The sequence below is a fragment of the Struthio camelus genome, chromosome 20 (assembly GCF_040807025.1).
Source record: "Struthio camelus isolate bStrCam1 chromosome 20, bStrCam1.hap1, whole genome shotgun sequence".
Lineage (NCBI taxonomy): Eukaryota > Metazoa > Chordata > Aves > Struthioniformes > Struthionidae > Struthio > Struthio camelus.
The window spans coordinates 7,145,485-7,158,950 of NC_090961.1; the positions used below are offsets into that span (position 1 = coordinate 7,145,485).

Genomic DNA, 13,466 nt, shown 5'->3' on the forward strand with positions numbered 1-13,466 from the left:
GAAAAAGCTTTAGTTGCTCTCATCATGAGCCACAGCCTTCACTCCTTGACAAAACACTTCACCATGATGATTTATATACTACTGAAGTCATAAAAATAGCACCAAAATTAGTCACTCCCCTCCCTCCTGCTCATAGCTTTCAAACAAACTCCAGAAAGGTAAGAAAGGCCAGAACAGCCACTTGTTACCAGCAGAAACTTTGAACTCAGGGTTACTGCGGTTGCCCTTACCCAGCTTCTAATTCCTACTACAATAATTTTAGATCTATGAAAAATTCCTTGTCATAGGGACAAGGCATAGTGCTGCCTCATCCAGCAAAGCCCAAAAGGATGAAAGGAAACTTATCATCATAAACAAACTTAATTTGACTATTTCATGTCAGACAAATGCCACAGGCAGGCAATATACAGACTCATCCTTTTGAAAAGTAAGAACTGGCACCTAGCTCCCAAACTAATTTACTTTGACAGAGACTATAAGATAGAGAACAAATGGATATTTTCAAGCCCATTCTGCCTTCAGCAGAGCAAGATTCATCTAGTCTAACTGGGCACTGGCAGGGCTGGTTTAGCTTTCTTTGCAAGTGATTTTTTAGAAGTTATGCAAAGTTTGGGGTTTTATTCTACTTGTGCAATTTTGGTTTTTGCATCAAGCTTTTCTAGTCAGGCATAAGTTTTACTTTATTTCCTTTTAAAAGGAGTATTATGGTTCTTAATCTCCTTAATACGATTCGGACTGTATTTATACAAGATTTGACTGCTAGGCTAAAAGAAATCTGGATCCAAAATGTCTAAGAAAAAAATAGTTTTAAATATAAAGATTAGTCCTAGACTACCTTGGCAGTGCATTCCTTGATGTTGGAGTTGAACTGGTCCACAACACATGAACTGACTGCTTATCGAACAGCTCAGCCAGAAAAGTTCATTATTGATCAGCCATATGACTGCTGTTCAGCCTTTCTGCTGTCTTGATATCCGCTTGCATATAGGTTTCTTACTACTTCAGTCTCCACAGCTCAACAAGGTGTTGCCTGCAGCTTTATTCTTTAAATCCCTGTTCTTTCTTCCCAGGACTGCATGTTGTCTTTCTCTTCTTATTCTTCAACAGCATGATTTCCAAATATGCAATTGATACTAAGCACTCAAAGAGTAAAAGAAAAAAAAGGAAATATTATCTAGGAGATGAAGTACCTCATCTCCTGAATTCTGCCTCAGTTTTGCTTTAACAACTTGGTTGGCCTCAGAAGTTTGCTAGGGGACACTTAACTCCAGACTACATGACAGTGCTTAGAAGTAATCACATTGTCATTGATCAGAGCATTTCATTCCTATAATCTCTTCCTTCTCCTTGTTTCCTTTCCTTCTGTGCTTTAGTTTCTCTGTACCTAATACAGCACTTCTGAGCTGTTATGGATCTGGCATCTCTAAAGCACCCTGGGAACTACTGTGAGAGATACCATCTATTGCCGTTTCTAAGAAATGCTGCATGTGCTCTGCTGAGCTGAACTAAATCATGTTGTCAGCTATAATATATTCTGTTCTCAAATGTATAGTGGAAGAGCAGCAACTCTCTGTAGATATTAAACAAATACCTAATGGCATCATGCATCATTTGTGTCAAGTAGAATATACTCTATCAGAATTTATTCCTATAAAATTTAGTCAGAAATGGCAGCCACCATAGCATGGCTGGTCAGCGACAACACCGATAAACAGCTAAGTAACAATTCAAAGCGGAGTGGAATTTCACAGCAGCTACAGGCATATCTGCATGGTCTTTGGCAAGAAAATACAAGCTCACCTTGCCAAGGCTCTGAGCAGTCTTAAGGTTATAACATTGTAGTTAGTGCACTGATGAGACTAGGCTCGTAACGGGGTTGCCAGCACACCAGTGCCAGTGTGATTAAATCTACATGGCTTCTGTTTGGTTTAAGGATACAGGCATGCGGTTGCCTCCAGTGTAATTTATGTAACATTCCTTGGGTTTCATCTTCCTATAGGTTTGTTTTTTTTGTTGAGGTTTTTGGGCTAGTACCTGTTCTTGTGCATGTTTAGAGTCAAAAAGCAGTTATCGCGTATCTTTGCTCTGGCCTAGTATATTGGGAGAAGGTCCCATGATGTCCTCCTCAAAGAGGATATGAATGAGTAGAAAATGAGGATTTCTTTTTTATTTAAGTGTTATGAAGACAAAAATTCAAAAACTCATTATAACTTCAGCATGAATCCTTAAGATCTGTAAATATTTTTAATTAACAAGAGTTAAACCTAGAGAGCAAACACTCAGCTGCAATTTGCCAGAAATAGTCAGAAGAATGATTATATGAGTAGACTCCCTGCTTCATTTTGCCCACAATAGGATTATTTTTGATTAGTATTATTCAAGTAGTAAGACAGAGCTAGGGTTGAAAGTCAGCCATCTTCAGAAGACAGATTCACCTGTGTTGCTAGGATAAACCCAACCATGTAAGTACACAGGACATGAGCTCTTGACGTAACTAGAAGAAAATATTAAGCATCCTAGAGAAGAAACACTTCTTAACTGGTCCCACAGTCAAGGTGCAATGGCCTTTACAGGCCCGTTCCCCAGACTGAAGAAGTTTCCTTACCAAAAGGACTGGGAGACTATTGTCAGCACTAGTAGGGCTGATGCTGTAGTAGAGAGCGTGGCGTATGCAGCTATGTGAAGATTCCTCTTCCTCAGCAGAGCATAAACGAGTCTGAGAGCTGATCTAGTGAAAGTGATATTTGAGGGGAACAGGAACAAGCAATCAGCAAGGAGTATTGAACAACTATTTGACTCCAGAAGCCAGACACCGGTTTCAGGTGTAGAGTGATGGAAAAGGCAGTTCAGGAGTCGGCTGAAGCCTACGAAGTAAAGAAGAGTTAAAACCAAAACTTCAGAGGCTATTCCAGTTCTGATGTGAAATCAATGCTAACTGAGGTACTACTGACAGAAACTAACTGTTCCCAAAGGAGCATTTCACCTTGCAGCCCCTGGGGCAAGATCTGATACAGACAATGCCTGCCTAGCAAGAGTAAAAAAACAAACGTTTTACAACTCTTCAGTTTGAAGATTACAAGTTGAGTAGTTCTGTCTTTCCAGCACTCAGTTGTTTATCTAGTGTAAATTGCTTTAATTGGGAGGCACCCCTGAGGCATGTAACTGATTGCGGTTTTTGCCTCATAAAAGCATGCATTGTGAATTTCAAGCATGAGATTTTTTTCCGAGGCCCACGTGCTTATTGCATATGACCTAGATAAGTCATTAGAAACACCAAGATTTGACAACTTCAAAGCTTTTATTAGCCAAAATTTTTAAGGAATATGGTTCTCATTCTTTGTTTTCTTAAATTTTGTTCTGTTCCCAAGAAATCATTGCCTGTTGTGCTGCAATCCAGGTATTGCAAATGAGTTTTATCGCTAGTTGAAATCAAGTGGATCCGGTTGTACAATACTAGGGAATGCCAGTCAGTAGAGACACAATACTCATCTCTCCCGAGAAGGTGCTGTGAGCTGTACTTGCTCCTGAACTAGAAAAATCTTAGGACTAGTACCGCAATTGGGCTGGTGGAGAGCAAAGTTTGAGAACATACTCAGAGATCATACTGGGAAGCTACTCAGCATTTCTTTAGATAATGCTGTGGCCAGCACAGCTCTGCCCAATGCAGAGAACAGCTTCCTGCATGTATTGACAGCGTTGTGCTGCGAGTGTGACATGCAAGAAAACCAATAAAGGCTTATCTTGGTTATTGCATTGAGAAGGCTCTGGTTTCTTCAGTTACCTGTTACAAAAGTGACCTTACCAGTTCTCTTTGCTCCAGCTGGTATCTTTGGCTTCCATCACATGGAAGGTGAAGGCGTGGCGAGAAGACTCTGACTTGTTCAGTTCACTCTTATGGACAACTTCACCATGGATAAGAACAAGCCCACCTATTTGAAAGAAGTCTATTGTGCTTTTGTTTTTCCAAAAATTCAGGGCTACCTTTAAGAGTGACGATCAACATAAGAACAACTCCAAGCAAGGAGATCTTGTTTGGCGGCGATTTTTACCTTTACTTATAGGCACAGGTATGAATTGGTTGTCATCATAGGTCGGGTCTGACCCTACGAACTCTACACACGTTGAGGTACCTGGTGGGGCACGGACCATTCTCCGGGTAATTCCATCTGCAAATCCACAGAACACACACACACACAGACACAAAAATTAAAAAGCTAACTAGATTTTACGCAGGAGTGGAACATCAGATTTCTCTTGGCACTGATTAGAACTTTATTACTACAGTTTATTCCATTCTTTCCTTAGTACTTTGGAGGTTTTTTTCCATTAAAGATTTAGGTTTTTCCAGTTGTGGCAGAAAGTGATACAGCTGCTCTTTGTTTGCCCTTCTGGCATTGCAACACAGGCCTGTAGGAATACAAATGGTCATACACTTATGCAAAGCCAACCTTTGGTCCATTTCTCCTTTCTATTATAGCATAAATTGCAATTTGAGTGCAATTGACGCCAAAATTTGAGCGTCTTCGTATTTTAAAAGCAGTGCGATTCCTCTGAGTAAATGCTTAGGTGAACAGCAGTTTGAAGATGAAGAAGTATGCCGTATAGGTATTGAAATAAACACAGAACTGCTAATAACCTAATAGTGGCTAGAAGTATATGGCATCTTCCATCAGTCACAACAGATATTGCACAAGTTAGTTTTGATCAGGTTTAGTCTGTGCATTCCCCTGAGCCACTGACTGTTCCCTGATTGATTGGATGCTCTCCAAGTGATCCTTGTGTAGACTGGGAGGCTTTCTTGTTTACTGAAATTCAGACCAGTATTTGACAGCTGTGTGTGGGAGAGGACTTTTATTCCCCTTAAACAGCATCATCAGGAGTAAAAATGTTATTGGCCGTGACCCAGGGCAACACAAAAGGTATTTTTGTGAAGGGGTTGTAACTTTGAGAACAAACATAGTTTTGTGAGAAGAAAAAAGTGGTTTCTCTGTTTGTTCCTACTCTGGAAGGCATAAGGACATTTATTTGCATCCCAGATGAGGCTTGATCAACATTTTCAAGGCTGCAGTCAAAAACTGCAGAAGGCGCACCAGCATAGATAGCAAGGGGCTATTTCACTACAGGAAGAAAGTACTCAGTAGTTTAAGACCTTAATTTCATAAAGCTCTTAAATCTCAGTGGCCTGTCAAGGAAGAGTCTGAATGTTGCAGGAGGAAGCTACTGAAATAATACTGACATAAAAGGAAAAGATTCAGGAGCAGTTTTAATAGGCCTTAGCATACAGATTCTGGAGTAAGTGTAAACTCAGGAAGATTCCCTCTTTCCTTGCTCTGGTGCCTTAGATTCTTTGTCTCTAGGCCAGGTTTCGAGTTAAAACTTAACAGTGTCAGCCATGTATACTACCAATTTTTTTTTTTCCCCCCTTTAAATCAAAACCACTTTTTTATATTAAACTCATCTCATGGGCTAGTGGCTAAGAGCAAAACAAGGCAGTTAGTCGTCTGCTGAAAAATGTGATTGTAGATTTGACAACAGCACAGTGGGAGATACAGGTGCCCTTCCAGCAAACAAAAAGGCCAGTAGCATGCTTCTGCCGGCACCAGCACCGTGTGATGCAGAGAACACAATCCACTCCACATTGCTGTCCGCCGTTAAGCAAGAGGGGGAGAGTGCATTTCACAGCATACACCAAAAAAAGCGTAAGTCTTACTGGTGTGAGAGCCAGGAATGAACCATAAACAGCCGTTCTCCTGTGTGGCATCCTCCAGTGCAATCCAGAAGCCCAGGACTCTGCCTAGAGGCTCTGTGTACAGAAACGTGGCATCCTGGTGTGGAGTCACTGAAACAAAAGCCATTAGGTTACTGTCTTTGGAAGCCTGCAGAACTCAAAACTGCTGGAAGGACTGCATGCTTACTTTTGTCTTCTTTACCTTCCCCTTCCACCTGTCTAGCACGCACATAAAGCCATACTTCAAAATATCACCTTTCAGCCTGCTGCAGATGAAAAATTAGCCCTTTGGTCATGTCACTCCTGATGTAGAAATATTTCTGGAAAGTGTGGATGCCTTTTCCTATAATTCTTAACAAGATTCAGGACACAAAACACTCGGGCTTTATTCTGATTTTGCCCATCTTTCCTGGTGAAACGTTATCTGCAGCGTAGTGCAGAGGTAATATGAATCTCACCTTCACCACCAATGCCAGGTTGCTGCAAGAATAAGAAAGAAGGTCTGTGAAGAGACTAGTGTCACAGCTTCCCATATAAAAGAGTGTCTTATTTCTTGAGTGACAAGGAGACTTGAATTATTATACCTTGAAGATATACATGCTTTGCACAATTACTGGTTTCTCAAGGCCTAGTTTTCTTCCCAGTTCCTTCAAAACAAAACCAAAAAATTTACAGAATTTATATGTTTGTTTTTTGCACACCACACAGCATTATTCTTAGAAAATATTTAGATTTCCTTTTATAGGCAAAAGGACTCTCCTCAGGAGTCTAGAATATGAACATTAATTATCCCATGATTTATTTTTTTCCAGGCAGTTCTAGGAAACAGTAAAACAGCTTACCTGCACCTTGGAGGAGTGAGTGATTTCCTTGAAGACCGGATCGTAAGCATGTAAAGCTAAAGGGAAAGAAAAGACTCAGACTGAAGATTTCATTAACAGAAGGGAACTTGGATGCTCTCGGGGATGGGCTGCTGAAGACTCCAGGCAAGCAACATAGGTTGCAACCAGAAACTTTCATCCCTCCCAATCATAGATTTGTTATACACATGGCTTATCATCATGCCTAAGGTGATCTGACACGTGCCGATTTGAACAATCTTCTTTAGAGACCAAAAATATAATCATTCACTGGCAGCAAAATGCAGATATATAAGAAATAATAGTGTATAGCTAGGAGTGAAAAAGATCTGAGTACTATATGATTAAATATGATATTACACAAAATTGTAACAGGACAACGACTATACATGACCCTGAGGCAAAAGGGTGGTACTATCTGAATTTACCCTTTGAAAAAAAACACAAAGTTCTTTTGTTTTTTGTAAATGACTGGTTATAAACTCTGCAAAGATGACCTAGGGGTCATCTCTGGTTCCCTTAGGCAGAGAATCACAACCTGCAGGTCAGTGCTGTTTGTGCACATAAATTTTGGTCGGACTACAGCAAGTTTAAGGCAAACACCTTGAATTCTGGTTCACTCTCAGCTGTGAGAGCACTTGCAGCTAGGACAGCGTACTTATTCCGGCAGGGGCTGCTACAGAGCAAGGGAAGAGGCCAGACTCGACTAAAAGGAGTAATTACAGAAAAATAAGTCAAGAGGAGCCTTGAATGGTTAAGCCACTGAGTCAGCAGGCATCTGCAGTTGTTTTCACTTCCTCCGAGGAAAAGCTGAGGTAGAACAGAACAGCAGGGGGGTTGTGGGAAGGTGATTTTCTGCTGAAGAATGTTGTTTTCCTGAGAAAGCCACGGAAATGAGAACTCTCAGTACAGACTTTCCAAGTTCAATGAAGTAAAACCTGGACAAAGTTCATATGATTGGAGATGTACCGAATCCTGCTCATATTTTCCATGTATTGTTTGAAAAGAAAAGGGATGAAAATGCACATTCAGTAGCTGAGAAAGGGGAAACGGGTCATAAACTGACAGTAGGAAGAGTAAAGAAAAGGTGCTGGCAACACCACAGGAGGTAGGACAGCGTTGGCAACACACCATCGCACGGGACACAGAACAGTTTGAACTGTACTGGATGTGACCAATCTTAGGTGGTAAATTTGTTAGACCAGTCTCTTACATAAGAGATACAAGGGCTGAAGTCTAAACTTGCGTGTCAGTGATTCTGTGCTATGCATAACTGAAAAACCTCCTAGAAGTGCTTTCTGAAGAGGGCTTAACTGAAAACTTGGAGTTCTTTTGACACCAGAGGGTGGGATCTCTGCAGTCCTCTCAGCATGGAGAGAATTGCAGAGGGAACGATAGAGGTATATGGGAAAAAGCAAACTGACACATACAGAAATTGAATTGAAGAACTTAATGAAACCAGCATGGGGTTGCAAAGAAAGGAGCTACGTGGCCATAATTACAAGAAGGGGGTGGTTGCATTGCATGCAATGGTCCTGACGGAGCAGTGAGAAGCAGCAGAACACGGAGGAAGTCAGTTCTGTGGCGAGAAAGTTTAAAACTCAGATGACCAAAGTTATTCATACTGGGTAGGTCTAGAGAAATCCTTATTTCTGAAAAACCCATCCCTTTTTTCCACCCCTCTCAAAACACCACCATTTAAACGTACCGTGGCCAATCTTGCTGATAGATTTCTCCTTTGGAATGAGAAAGTTACCTAAGAAAAAAAAGAGAATTTAACAGGGTATGCAGAGCAAGAACAGTCCTCCGAGCTGGAACTCTTTCCTGTCTCTTCCCTCGGCCTCCTCCTGTCCCCTCACTCCACCCACTGTGGCTAACTTAAGTTGGAGCTTACCTCTCTCATCCAAAACGCCTTTTTCAAAGAAGAATCTAATCTTGTCTCCACTGGTTAGGAAATAATCCGAGCTACCCTGCCAGGGATAAGAGCCCATTAAAGACAACCTCCTTATAAATACATGCACGAACCTTCCCAAAGAGTTACTCACCTGCATCTTTTTCCCATTGAGCCGCCGCATAAACAAAACACAGGCAATAGAAATCACTCTTACAAAGGCTTTCCACAGTACTAAGCCTCTCGGCACTGACCGGCACTTTAGAAGAACGCTGCACACACAGCTGCACCCTTGTTTTTCTTTTGCCATTTGTCACCATTATAGCCCTGGAAAATAACTTATTCTCTGCCTGTAGAACAGGCAGGGCAAAACCGTCCTCAAGAGCTGCTATGTTGTGGCTGAGGACACAGTAGAGGCACATCGGTCCTCTCCTCTTTCACCCTCTGATAAAACCACCACCAAACACTGGGTGGCATTGGCCAGCACCATCCTGAGCAGCTAGTTTTAAAAACGTTGTCTTCTGTCAGTTCATCCCAGGAGTTTGCCCTTTCCCTTTCTTGCTCCAGAGCTCTAGCAAGGGCAGCCTTGCCCTCGGCGGTACCTGCGCCTGGAGCTGCTCCTCCTCTTTGGTGGAGAACTCCGTGCGGCAGTGTGGCGGCACTTCCATCTCAGCTATAACTCTCTGAATCTGATTCCTCATGCTGTCGCACTCCTCCGCGGTGCAGAAACGCTCCAGCACAAGGAAGCCATCCTCGCGGAACTGGAAGAGAGCACTGGAGTTCAGGGGGAAACGGGGCGACCGCGCTCCTCCGGCGCCTTCAGGGAAGGCCGTAAAAAACACGAGAATACATTTCTGGTCCTTCACTGTGCCTCAGCTTATTGCAAAAGTGTCTCAATTTCATCTCTGCACCCAGAGAATAGGTAGTAGACCTTGCTCTTCAGACCATGTATTTGATGAAGGTGTAGTTAATTATACTTTCAGCTATTCTTGTCCAACACAAGCTAACTTTTTACTAATCTGGAACATTTGTTCTTTATGATTTCATCCATTTAGGACAACAATGGACAACATTTAGGACAATTTAAAAGCTCTTTGTTTTTTATTTCTAGAGGGTTTTCTACTGTATAAAGGATAATTCATTAACAGGCTCAGATTCCATACCGTTGAGAACAACGCATTTCAACTCCTCAGTCTAACTGGCTGAGGAAAGCAGAGAGGATGTAATTGCTAGTGTCTTTGTGGCTTACAGATAGCTTCTCTAAAAGAAGGATGACCAGCAACAATTAAACTCTGCTAAAATGAACAGAGCAGTCATACCTGGGTTGCAAGTTAGAATAAGACTCATCTACAAGCTGGAAAAAGTTATTTTTGCTGAGGTAGAAATCCCTCAGCGATTTCTTGTGGTTGAGTACACAGTCCCTTACAAAAGGAAGTGAACTGTGTTGACACTACTGTTTCTTTATATAGACTACCCTGGAGATTATCCTTTGGCAGGCAGATTTCAGCTTCATGGAAGAGAGCTGAGCAGGAGAGGCAGAAGGGCAAGAGAAAAAAAATTCTTCAGAGCGCTCTGCAGGACAAGCTGCCCTCTGCGAGAGTTTGTAGCCGCAACAGGGTCCTCACACACTCAAAATAAATACAATACAAGCAGCTGAGAAGAATATAAAGTCTTTGTAAAGCAGATCTTTGCTAGACCTAATCATTCATCAAGTAATAGTGACCATGTCTTACAAGTACTGTGACCAGCCGGCACTACAAACCCCCAGGGTGCAATTCCTTGGTCTCTTCCCTTACCTTTTGGATCAGATTCTGGCTTACAAATGCCATCAGAAGCAGAAGCTCCCAGCACCCCGCCAGCAGCACCACAAGGCCGCCAAGGCTCTGCACAGCTGACTCCTCGCCTCTCCACGTGACCCTTGTAGCAGCATGTGATAAGAGCAAGCACTGGGCAGCTGGACTGCTGCGTGGCCAGAGGAGCTGCCTCTCGAGGAATTTTGTTCCTGACTCCGGCCATTTGTTCCTGGTGGGGACGCTTAGGGCTGCAGAGCTTTGCTTCAGCACTTGGTGCAACCTCAACTCCACAAAAACATTCTCAAGTTTATATCATGCAATCACAAACTTCATTCACTTCTCAACTTCAAGAAGTCACTGTTTTAATAAATAACCCAGATAAGAGACTAGAAGAGTTAAGGTGCAAAAACAGTGGCAGAATAAAGTAAAACAACGTTGGTAAAATAAGATACAAGTGGGACCAAAAAAAACCATATATATATATATATAAATAAAGGCCACTGAAGAGAGAAACAACAGATTTAAACAAGTGACAATTCAAACCCTTACAGGGCTCTTTTCGCTCAGTCAGCAAGTCCTGCTGGCACTTTACCACACTCATCTGCAAGGAAATTCAGTGGCCCAGGAGGTAACAAATATTAGACTGAAGGGGTTAATGCTAAAGGGCTTTTGCTAAGGATTCAGTAAGCTTCTTCCAGAACATATCATCTGACATTTTCATTCACAGCTGCTCTATGGTGATTTATAGCTTCCGTTGCTTGATTTGCTGTCCTGGAGCTCCAAACGTACATGTAAATAGGTAAGCCCAGAGGCACACTTCATACCAAAGACAGAACAAGTTTTTGCACTTAACCTAAAAGGCAGAAGAGAAACAGAGCAAATAGTAGATGCCAACCCAGTGGTGGCGCTCACTGCCAACACATCCTTCCCATGGAACAAGAATTCCTAGGGAAGATTTTTTCCTCTCCAGAGGAAAACACGTTTGGCTTTTGTAGGCAACACAGAAAACATTCCCTGAAAGGACGTACCCCTTTCAGTAGCACTGAAAGGATAGGCAAACCAACAGCATCATGGGGACATTTTCATGCATTGCTTGTGCAGCCAAAAACAAATTGAAGAAGTACAAAATGTTCGTGGGAAAGTATTTACTTCCAAATGCACTTGCTAGCAACTGAAAAATCCATCTGAAAGAAATATTGTTGGGGGGGTGGAGAATAAAGTCCATTACTCTGCAAGGAAATAGACTCTGGATAAAAATCCCTTTCCACATACTTTTTTATGAATAGGAACTAATGTTTTCTAGTGAAAATGCTGAATTTAATTGTTGAACTTTTACAGATTATTTTCAAGCTTTTCTCTGCACACAAGGTATGAATTTGGTAGTTATAAAAGCTAAAGTTTGCAAGAAAATTTAATGACTGGACTACAAAGGTGGAGGGGCAACAATCAACCCCCAATGCTGCAAAACTCAAGAACAGTCACAGCAGAAGTCCCTCCGTCCTGTTACAGGGGTCTCACCAACACGAAGATGAAGCTGAACTGTTCCTTAGAAAGTTGCGTAACCAATAGAAAAAGCTTGCTGTAGCTATCGCCTGCAAGGAGACCTTGAAAAGACCTCACCGCTCATTACATCACCCTGCTTGGGAGGACAAGCATACCTTTTACATGTGCTCCCATGCCACTCCTCAGTCTGCAACCTGTGTCATATGTTTTTTAACGTCACATACTTCTCATTCTCAGTGTTTTTCAGTAGTTTAGCTCGTCATCTCTTCCACTCCCCACCTTACACATACCTGACAACTTCAGGAACTGTTCTAGCACGTAAGCTTGACCCTAAGCCACAGATTTCCTGTTCAGTCTACAGATTGCTTTACAAATGAGCTGTATAAACAGCAGATCATAACACATCAACACAACAAGCATTAGAAGACAGCTGGCTGTGTAAACCAGGAAAGGCAGCCCATCTTGGTTACAGGAACATTCCTCAGGGAGCATTCTCAGGCTTCCTCCAGTCCTTTGCCCTGCCAGACACGCTCTACTTTGAGGCTTAGAAAAGAGTGTTTCAGCAAGAAGAGCCCCTCAAAAAGTTAAAAAGAATGTCATCTTTGTAAATACCTTATTTTCCAGTAAGTTTAAATAAGAAAGGCAGAAAGTAGGCAGACAAAACTGGGAAATGGCCCCCTTTTCCTTCTCTTCCCCCCCCCCCCCCCAAAGAGCTCTGTTGCAAACCATTAGCAACGCTTCCTCCTGACAAGTCCACAAGAACATTGCACTTCCGGCAAACTCCTTCAGAGGCTGCCAAAGCCCATCTCATGTCTGCATGCAGGGTATAGGAGCACAGGACACCTGGAACATGAGCAACCCAGCAGCAGACAAAGCACAAGTGTTTCAAATGCCTTTTTGAGTGCTGTGATTATCCCAACTTCCTCCTCAGTAATAGTCCTATTGGTACGATTTGGAGCCAAGCCAGCTTGCCAGCTCCCCATAGCCGGTTTAAACAGCTCAGCACTCTGGCCAGGACTGCTGTGTGGGAGCTGCCAGGCTTCTTAGGCAAGCAAAAACTTCAGCTAGATCCCTTATCACCTTTCCTGAAGTCTTTGCTGTGATCAGCATCAAGTGACAGGGAGTATTTCCATGAGAAACAAGGAGCATGGAAACAAGGACAGCATAACATTGAGTATTTAAATTGTATTAAATAGTATATTACCATCTATCAAAAATAGCATCTATTAAAAAAATGGCATAGATATTTGAATCTTTATTTTCCTGTATCAGTAGTCCTTTCTCCCAACAGGAGCTTCAGAAATACAGGTATTTTCTGTTAAGAGAATCTTCATTATAATCAGATACAAGACATGAAAACTTTTCAAAAAAAAGGTAAAAGCCTACAGCATGGTAGAGCTAGAGGATTGTACCAGAATAAAGTTAGTAGAGTTCCAACCGCCTATACTGCGTCTTCAGTCTATACTTTTCAGTGAGCTACACAGAAATCTGTATTTTTCTAGATTAAAAAAACAAAGACACACAGAGACACATCACCTCTTTACCCTTGGGGTCTTTCCCCATCACCATGTTACAGTCCTCCAGGAATCAAACTAGCACAAGTTGTCATCTTTGATGGTTCCTTTCATTCTTTCCTTTTCCTCAACTAGTCAAAGAGTTGACGAATCCTTGCCAAAGGCAGCTCCAGTCCA

General features: G+C 42.1%; 1 protein-coding gene across 2 annotated transcripts; it reads right to left on the minus strand.

Moving 5' to 3' along the window:
• Positions 1-2,152: 2,152 nt before the first annotated feature.
• On the minus strand, positions 2,153-10,578 carry PHYHD1 (phytanoyl-CoA dioxygenase domain containing 1). Of its 2 annotated transcripts, XM_009685028.2 has the most exons (11): positions 10,276-10,578; positions 9,082-9,240; positions 8,483-8,558; positions 8,297-8,344; positions 6,571-6,626; positions 6,313-6,375; positions 6,187-6,208; positions 5,711-5,839; positions 4,050-4,166; positions 3,803-3,929; positions 2,153-2,864 (listed from the first exon to the last, which is right to left on the minus strand). In XM_009685028.2, the coding sequence occupies exons 1-11, from the start codon at positions 10,306-10,308 to the stop codon at positions 2,819-2,821; spliced, it is 876 nt and encodes a 291-aa protein (XP_009683323.2). In that variant the 5' UTR covers positions 10,309-10,578; the 3' UTR covers positions 2,153-2,818. The 2 variants fall into 2 exon arrangements, with proteins under 2 accessions (XP_009683323.2, XP_068770769.1); XM_068914668.1 differs by lacking the exons at positions 9,082-9,240; positions 10,276-10,578 and having other exon boundaries at positions 8,483-8,911.
• Positions 10,579-13,466: the final 2,888 nt, after the last annotated feature.

Excerpts from the sequence above, each read along its gene's own strand:
- PHYHD1 (XM_068914668.1), bottom strand. The coding sequence starts at position 8,789 with ATGGCAAAAGAAAAACAAGGGTGCAGCTGTGTGTGCAGCGTTCTTCTA. Across the intron at positions 8,345-8,482 it reads AGGCGTTTTGGATGAGAGAG|GTAACTTTCTCATTCCAAAG; the intron begins GTAAGCTCCAAC and ends TTTTTTTCTTAG. Across the intron at positions 6,627-8,296 it reads TATCAGCAAGATTGGCCACG|CTTTACATGCTTACGATCCG; the intron begins GTACGTTTAAAT and ends CTTTCCCTTTAG.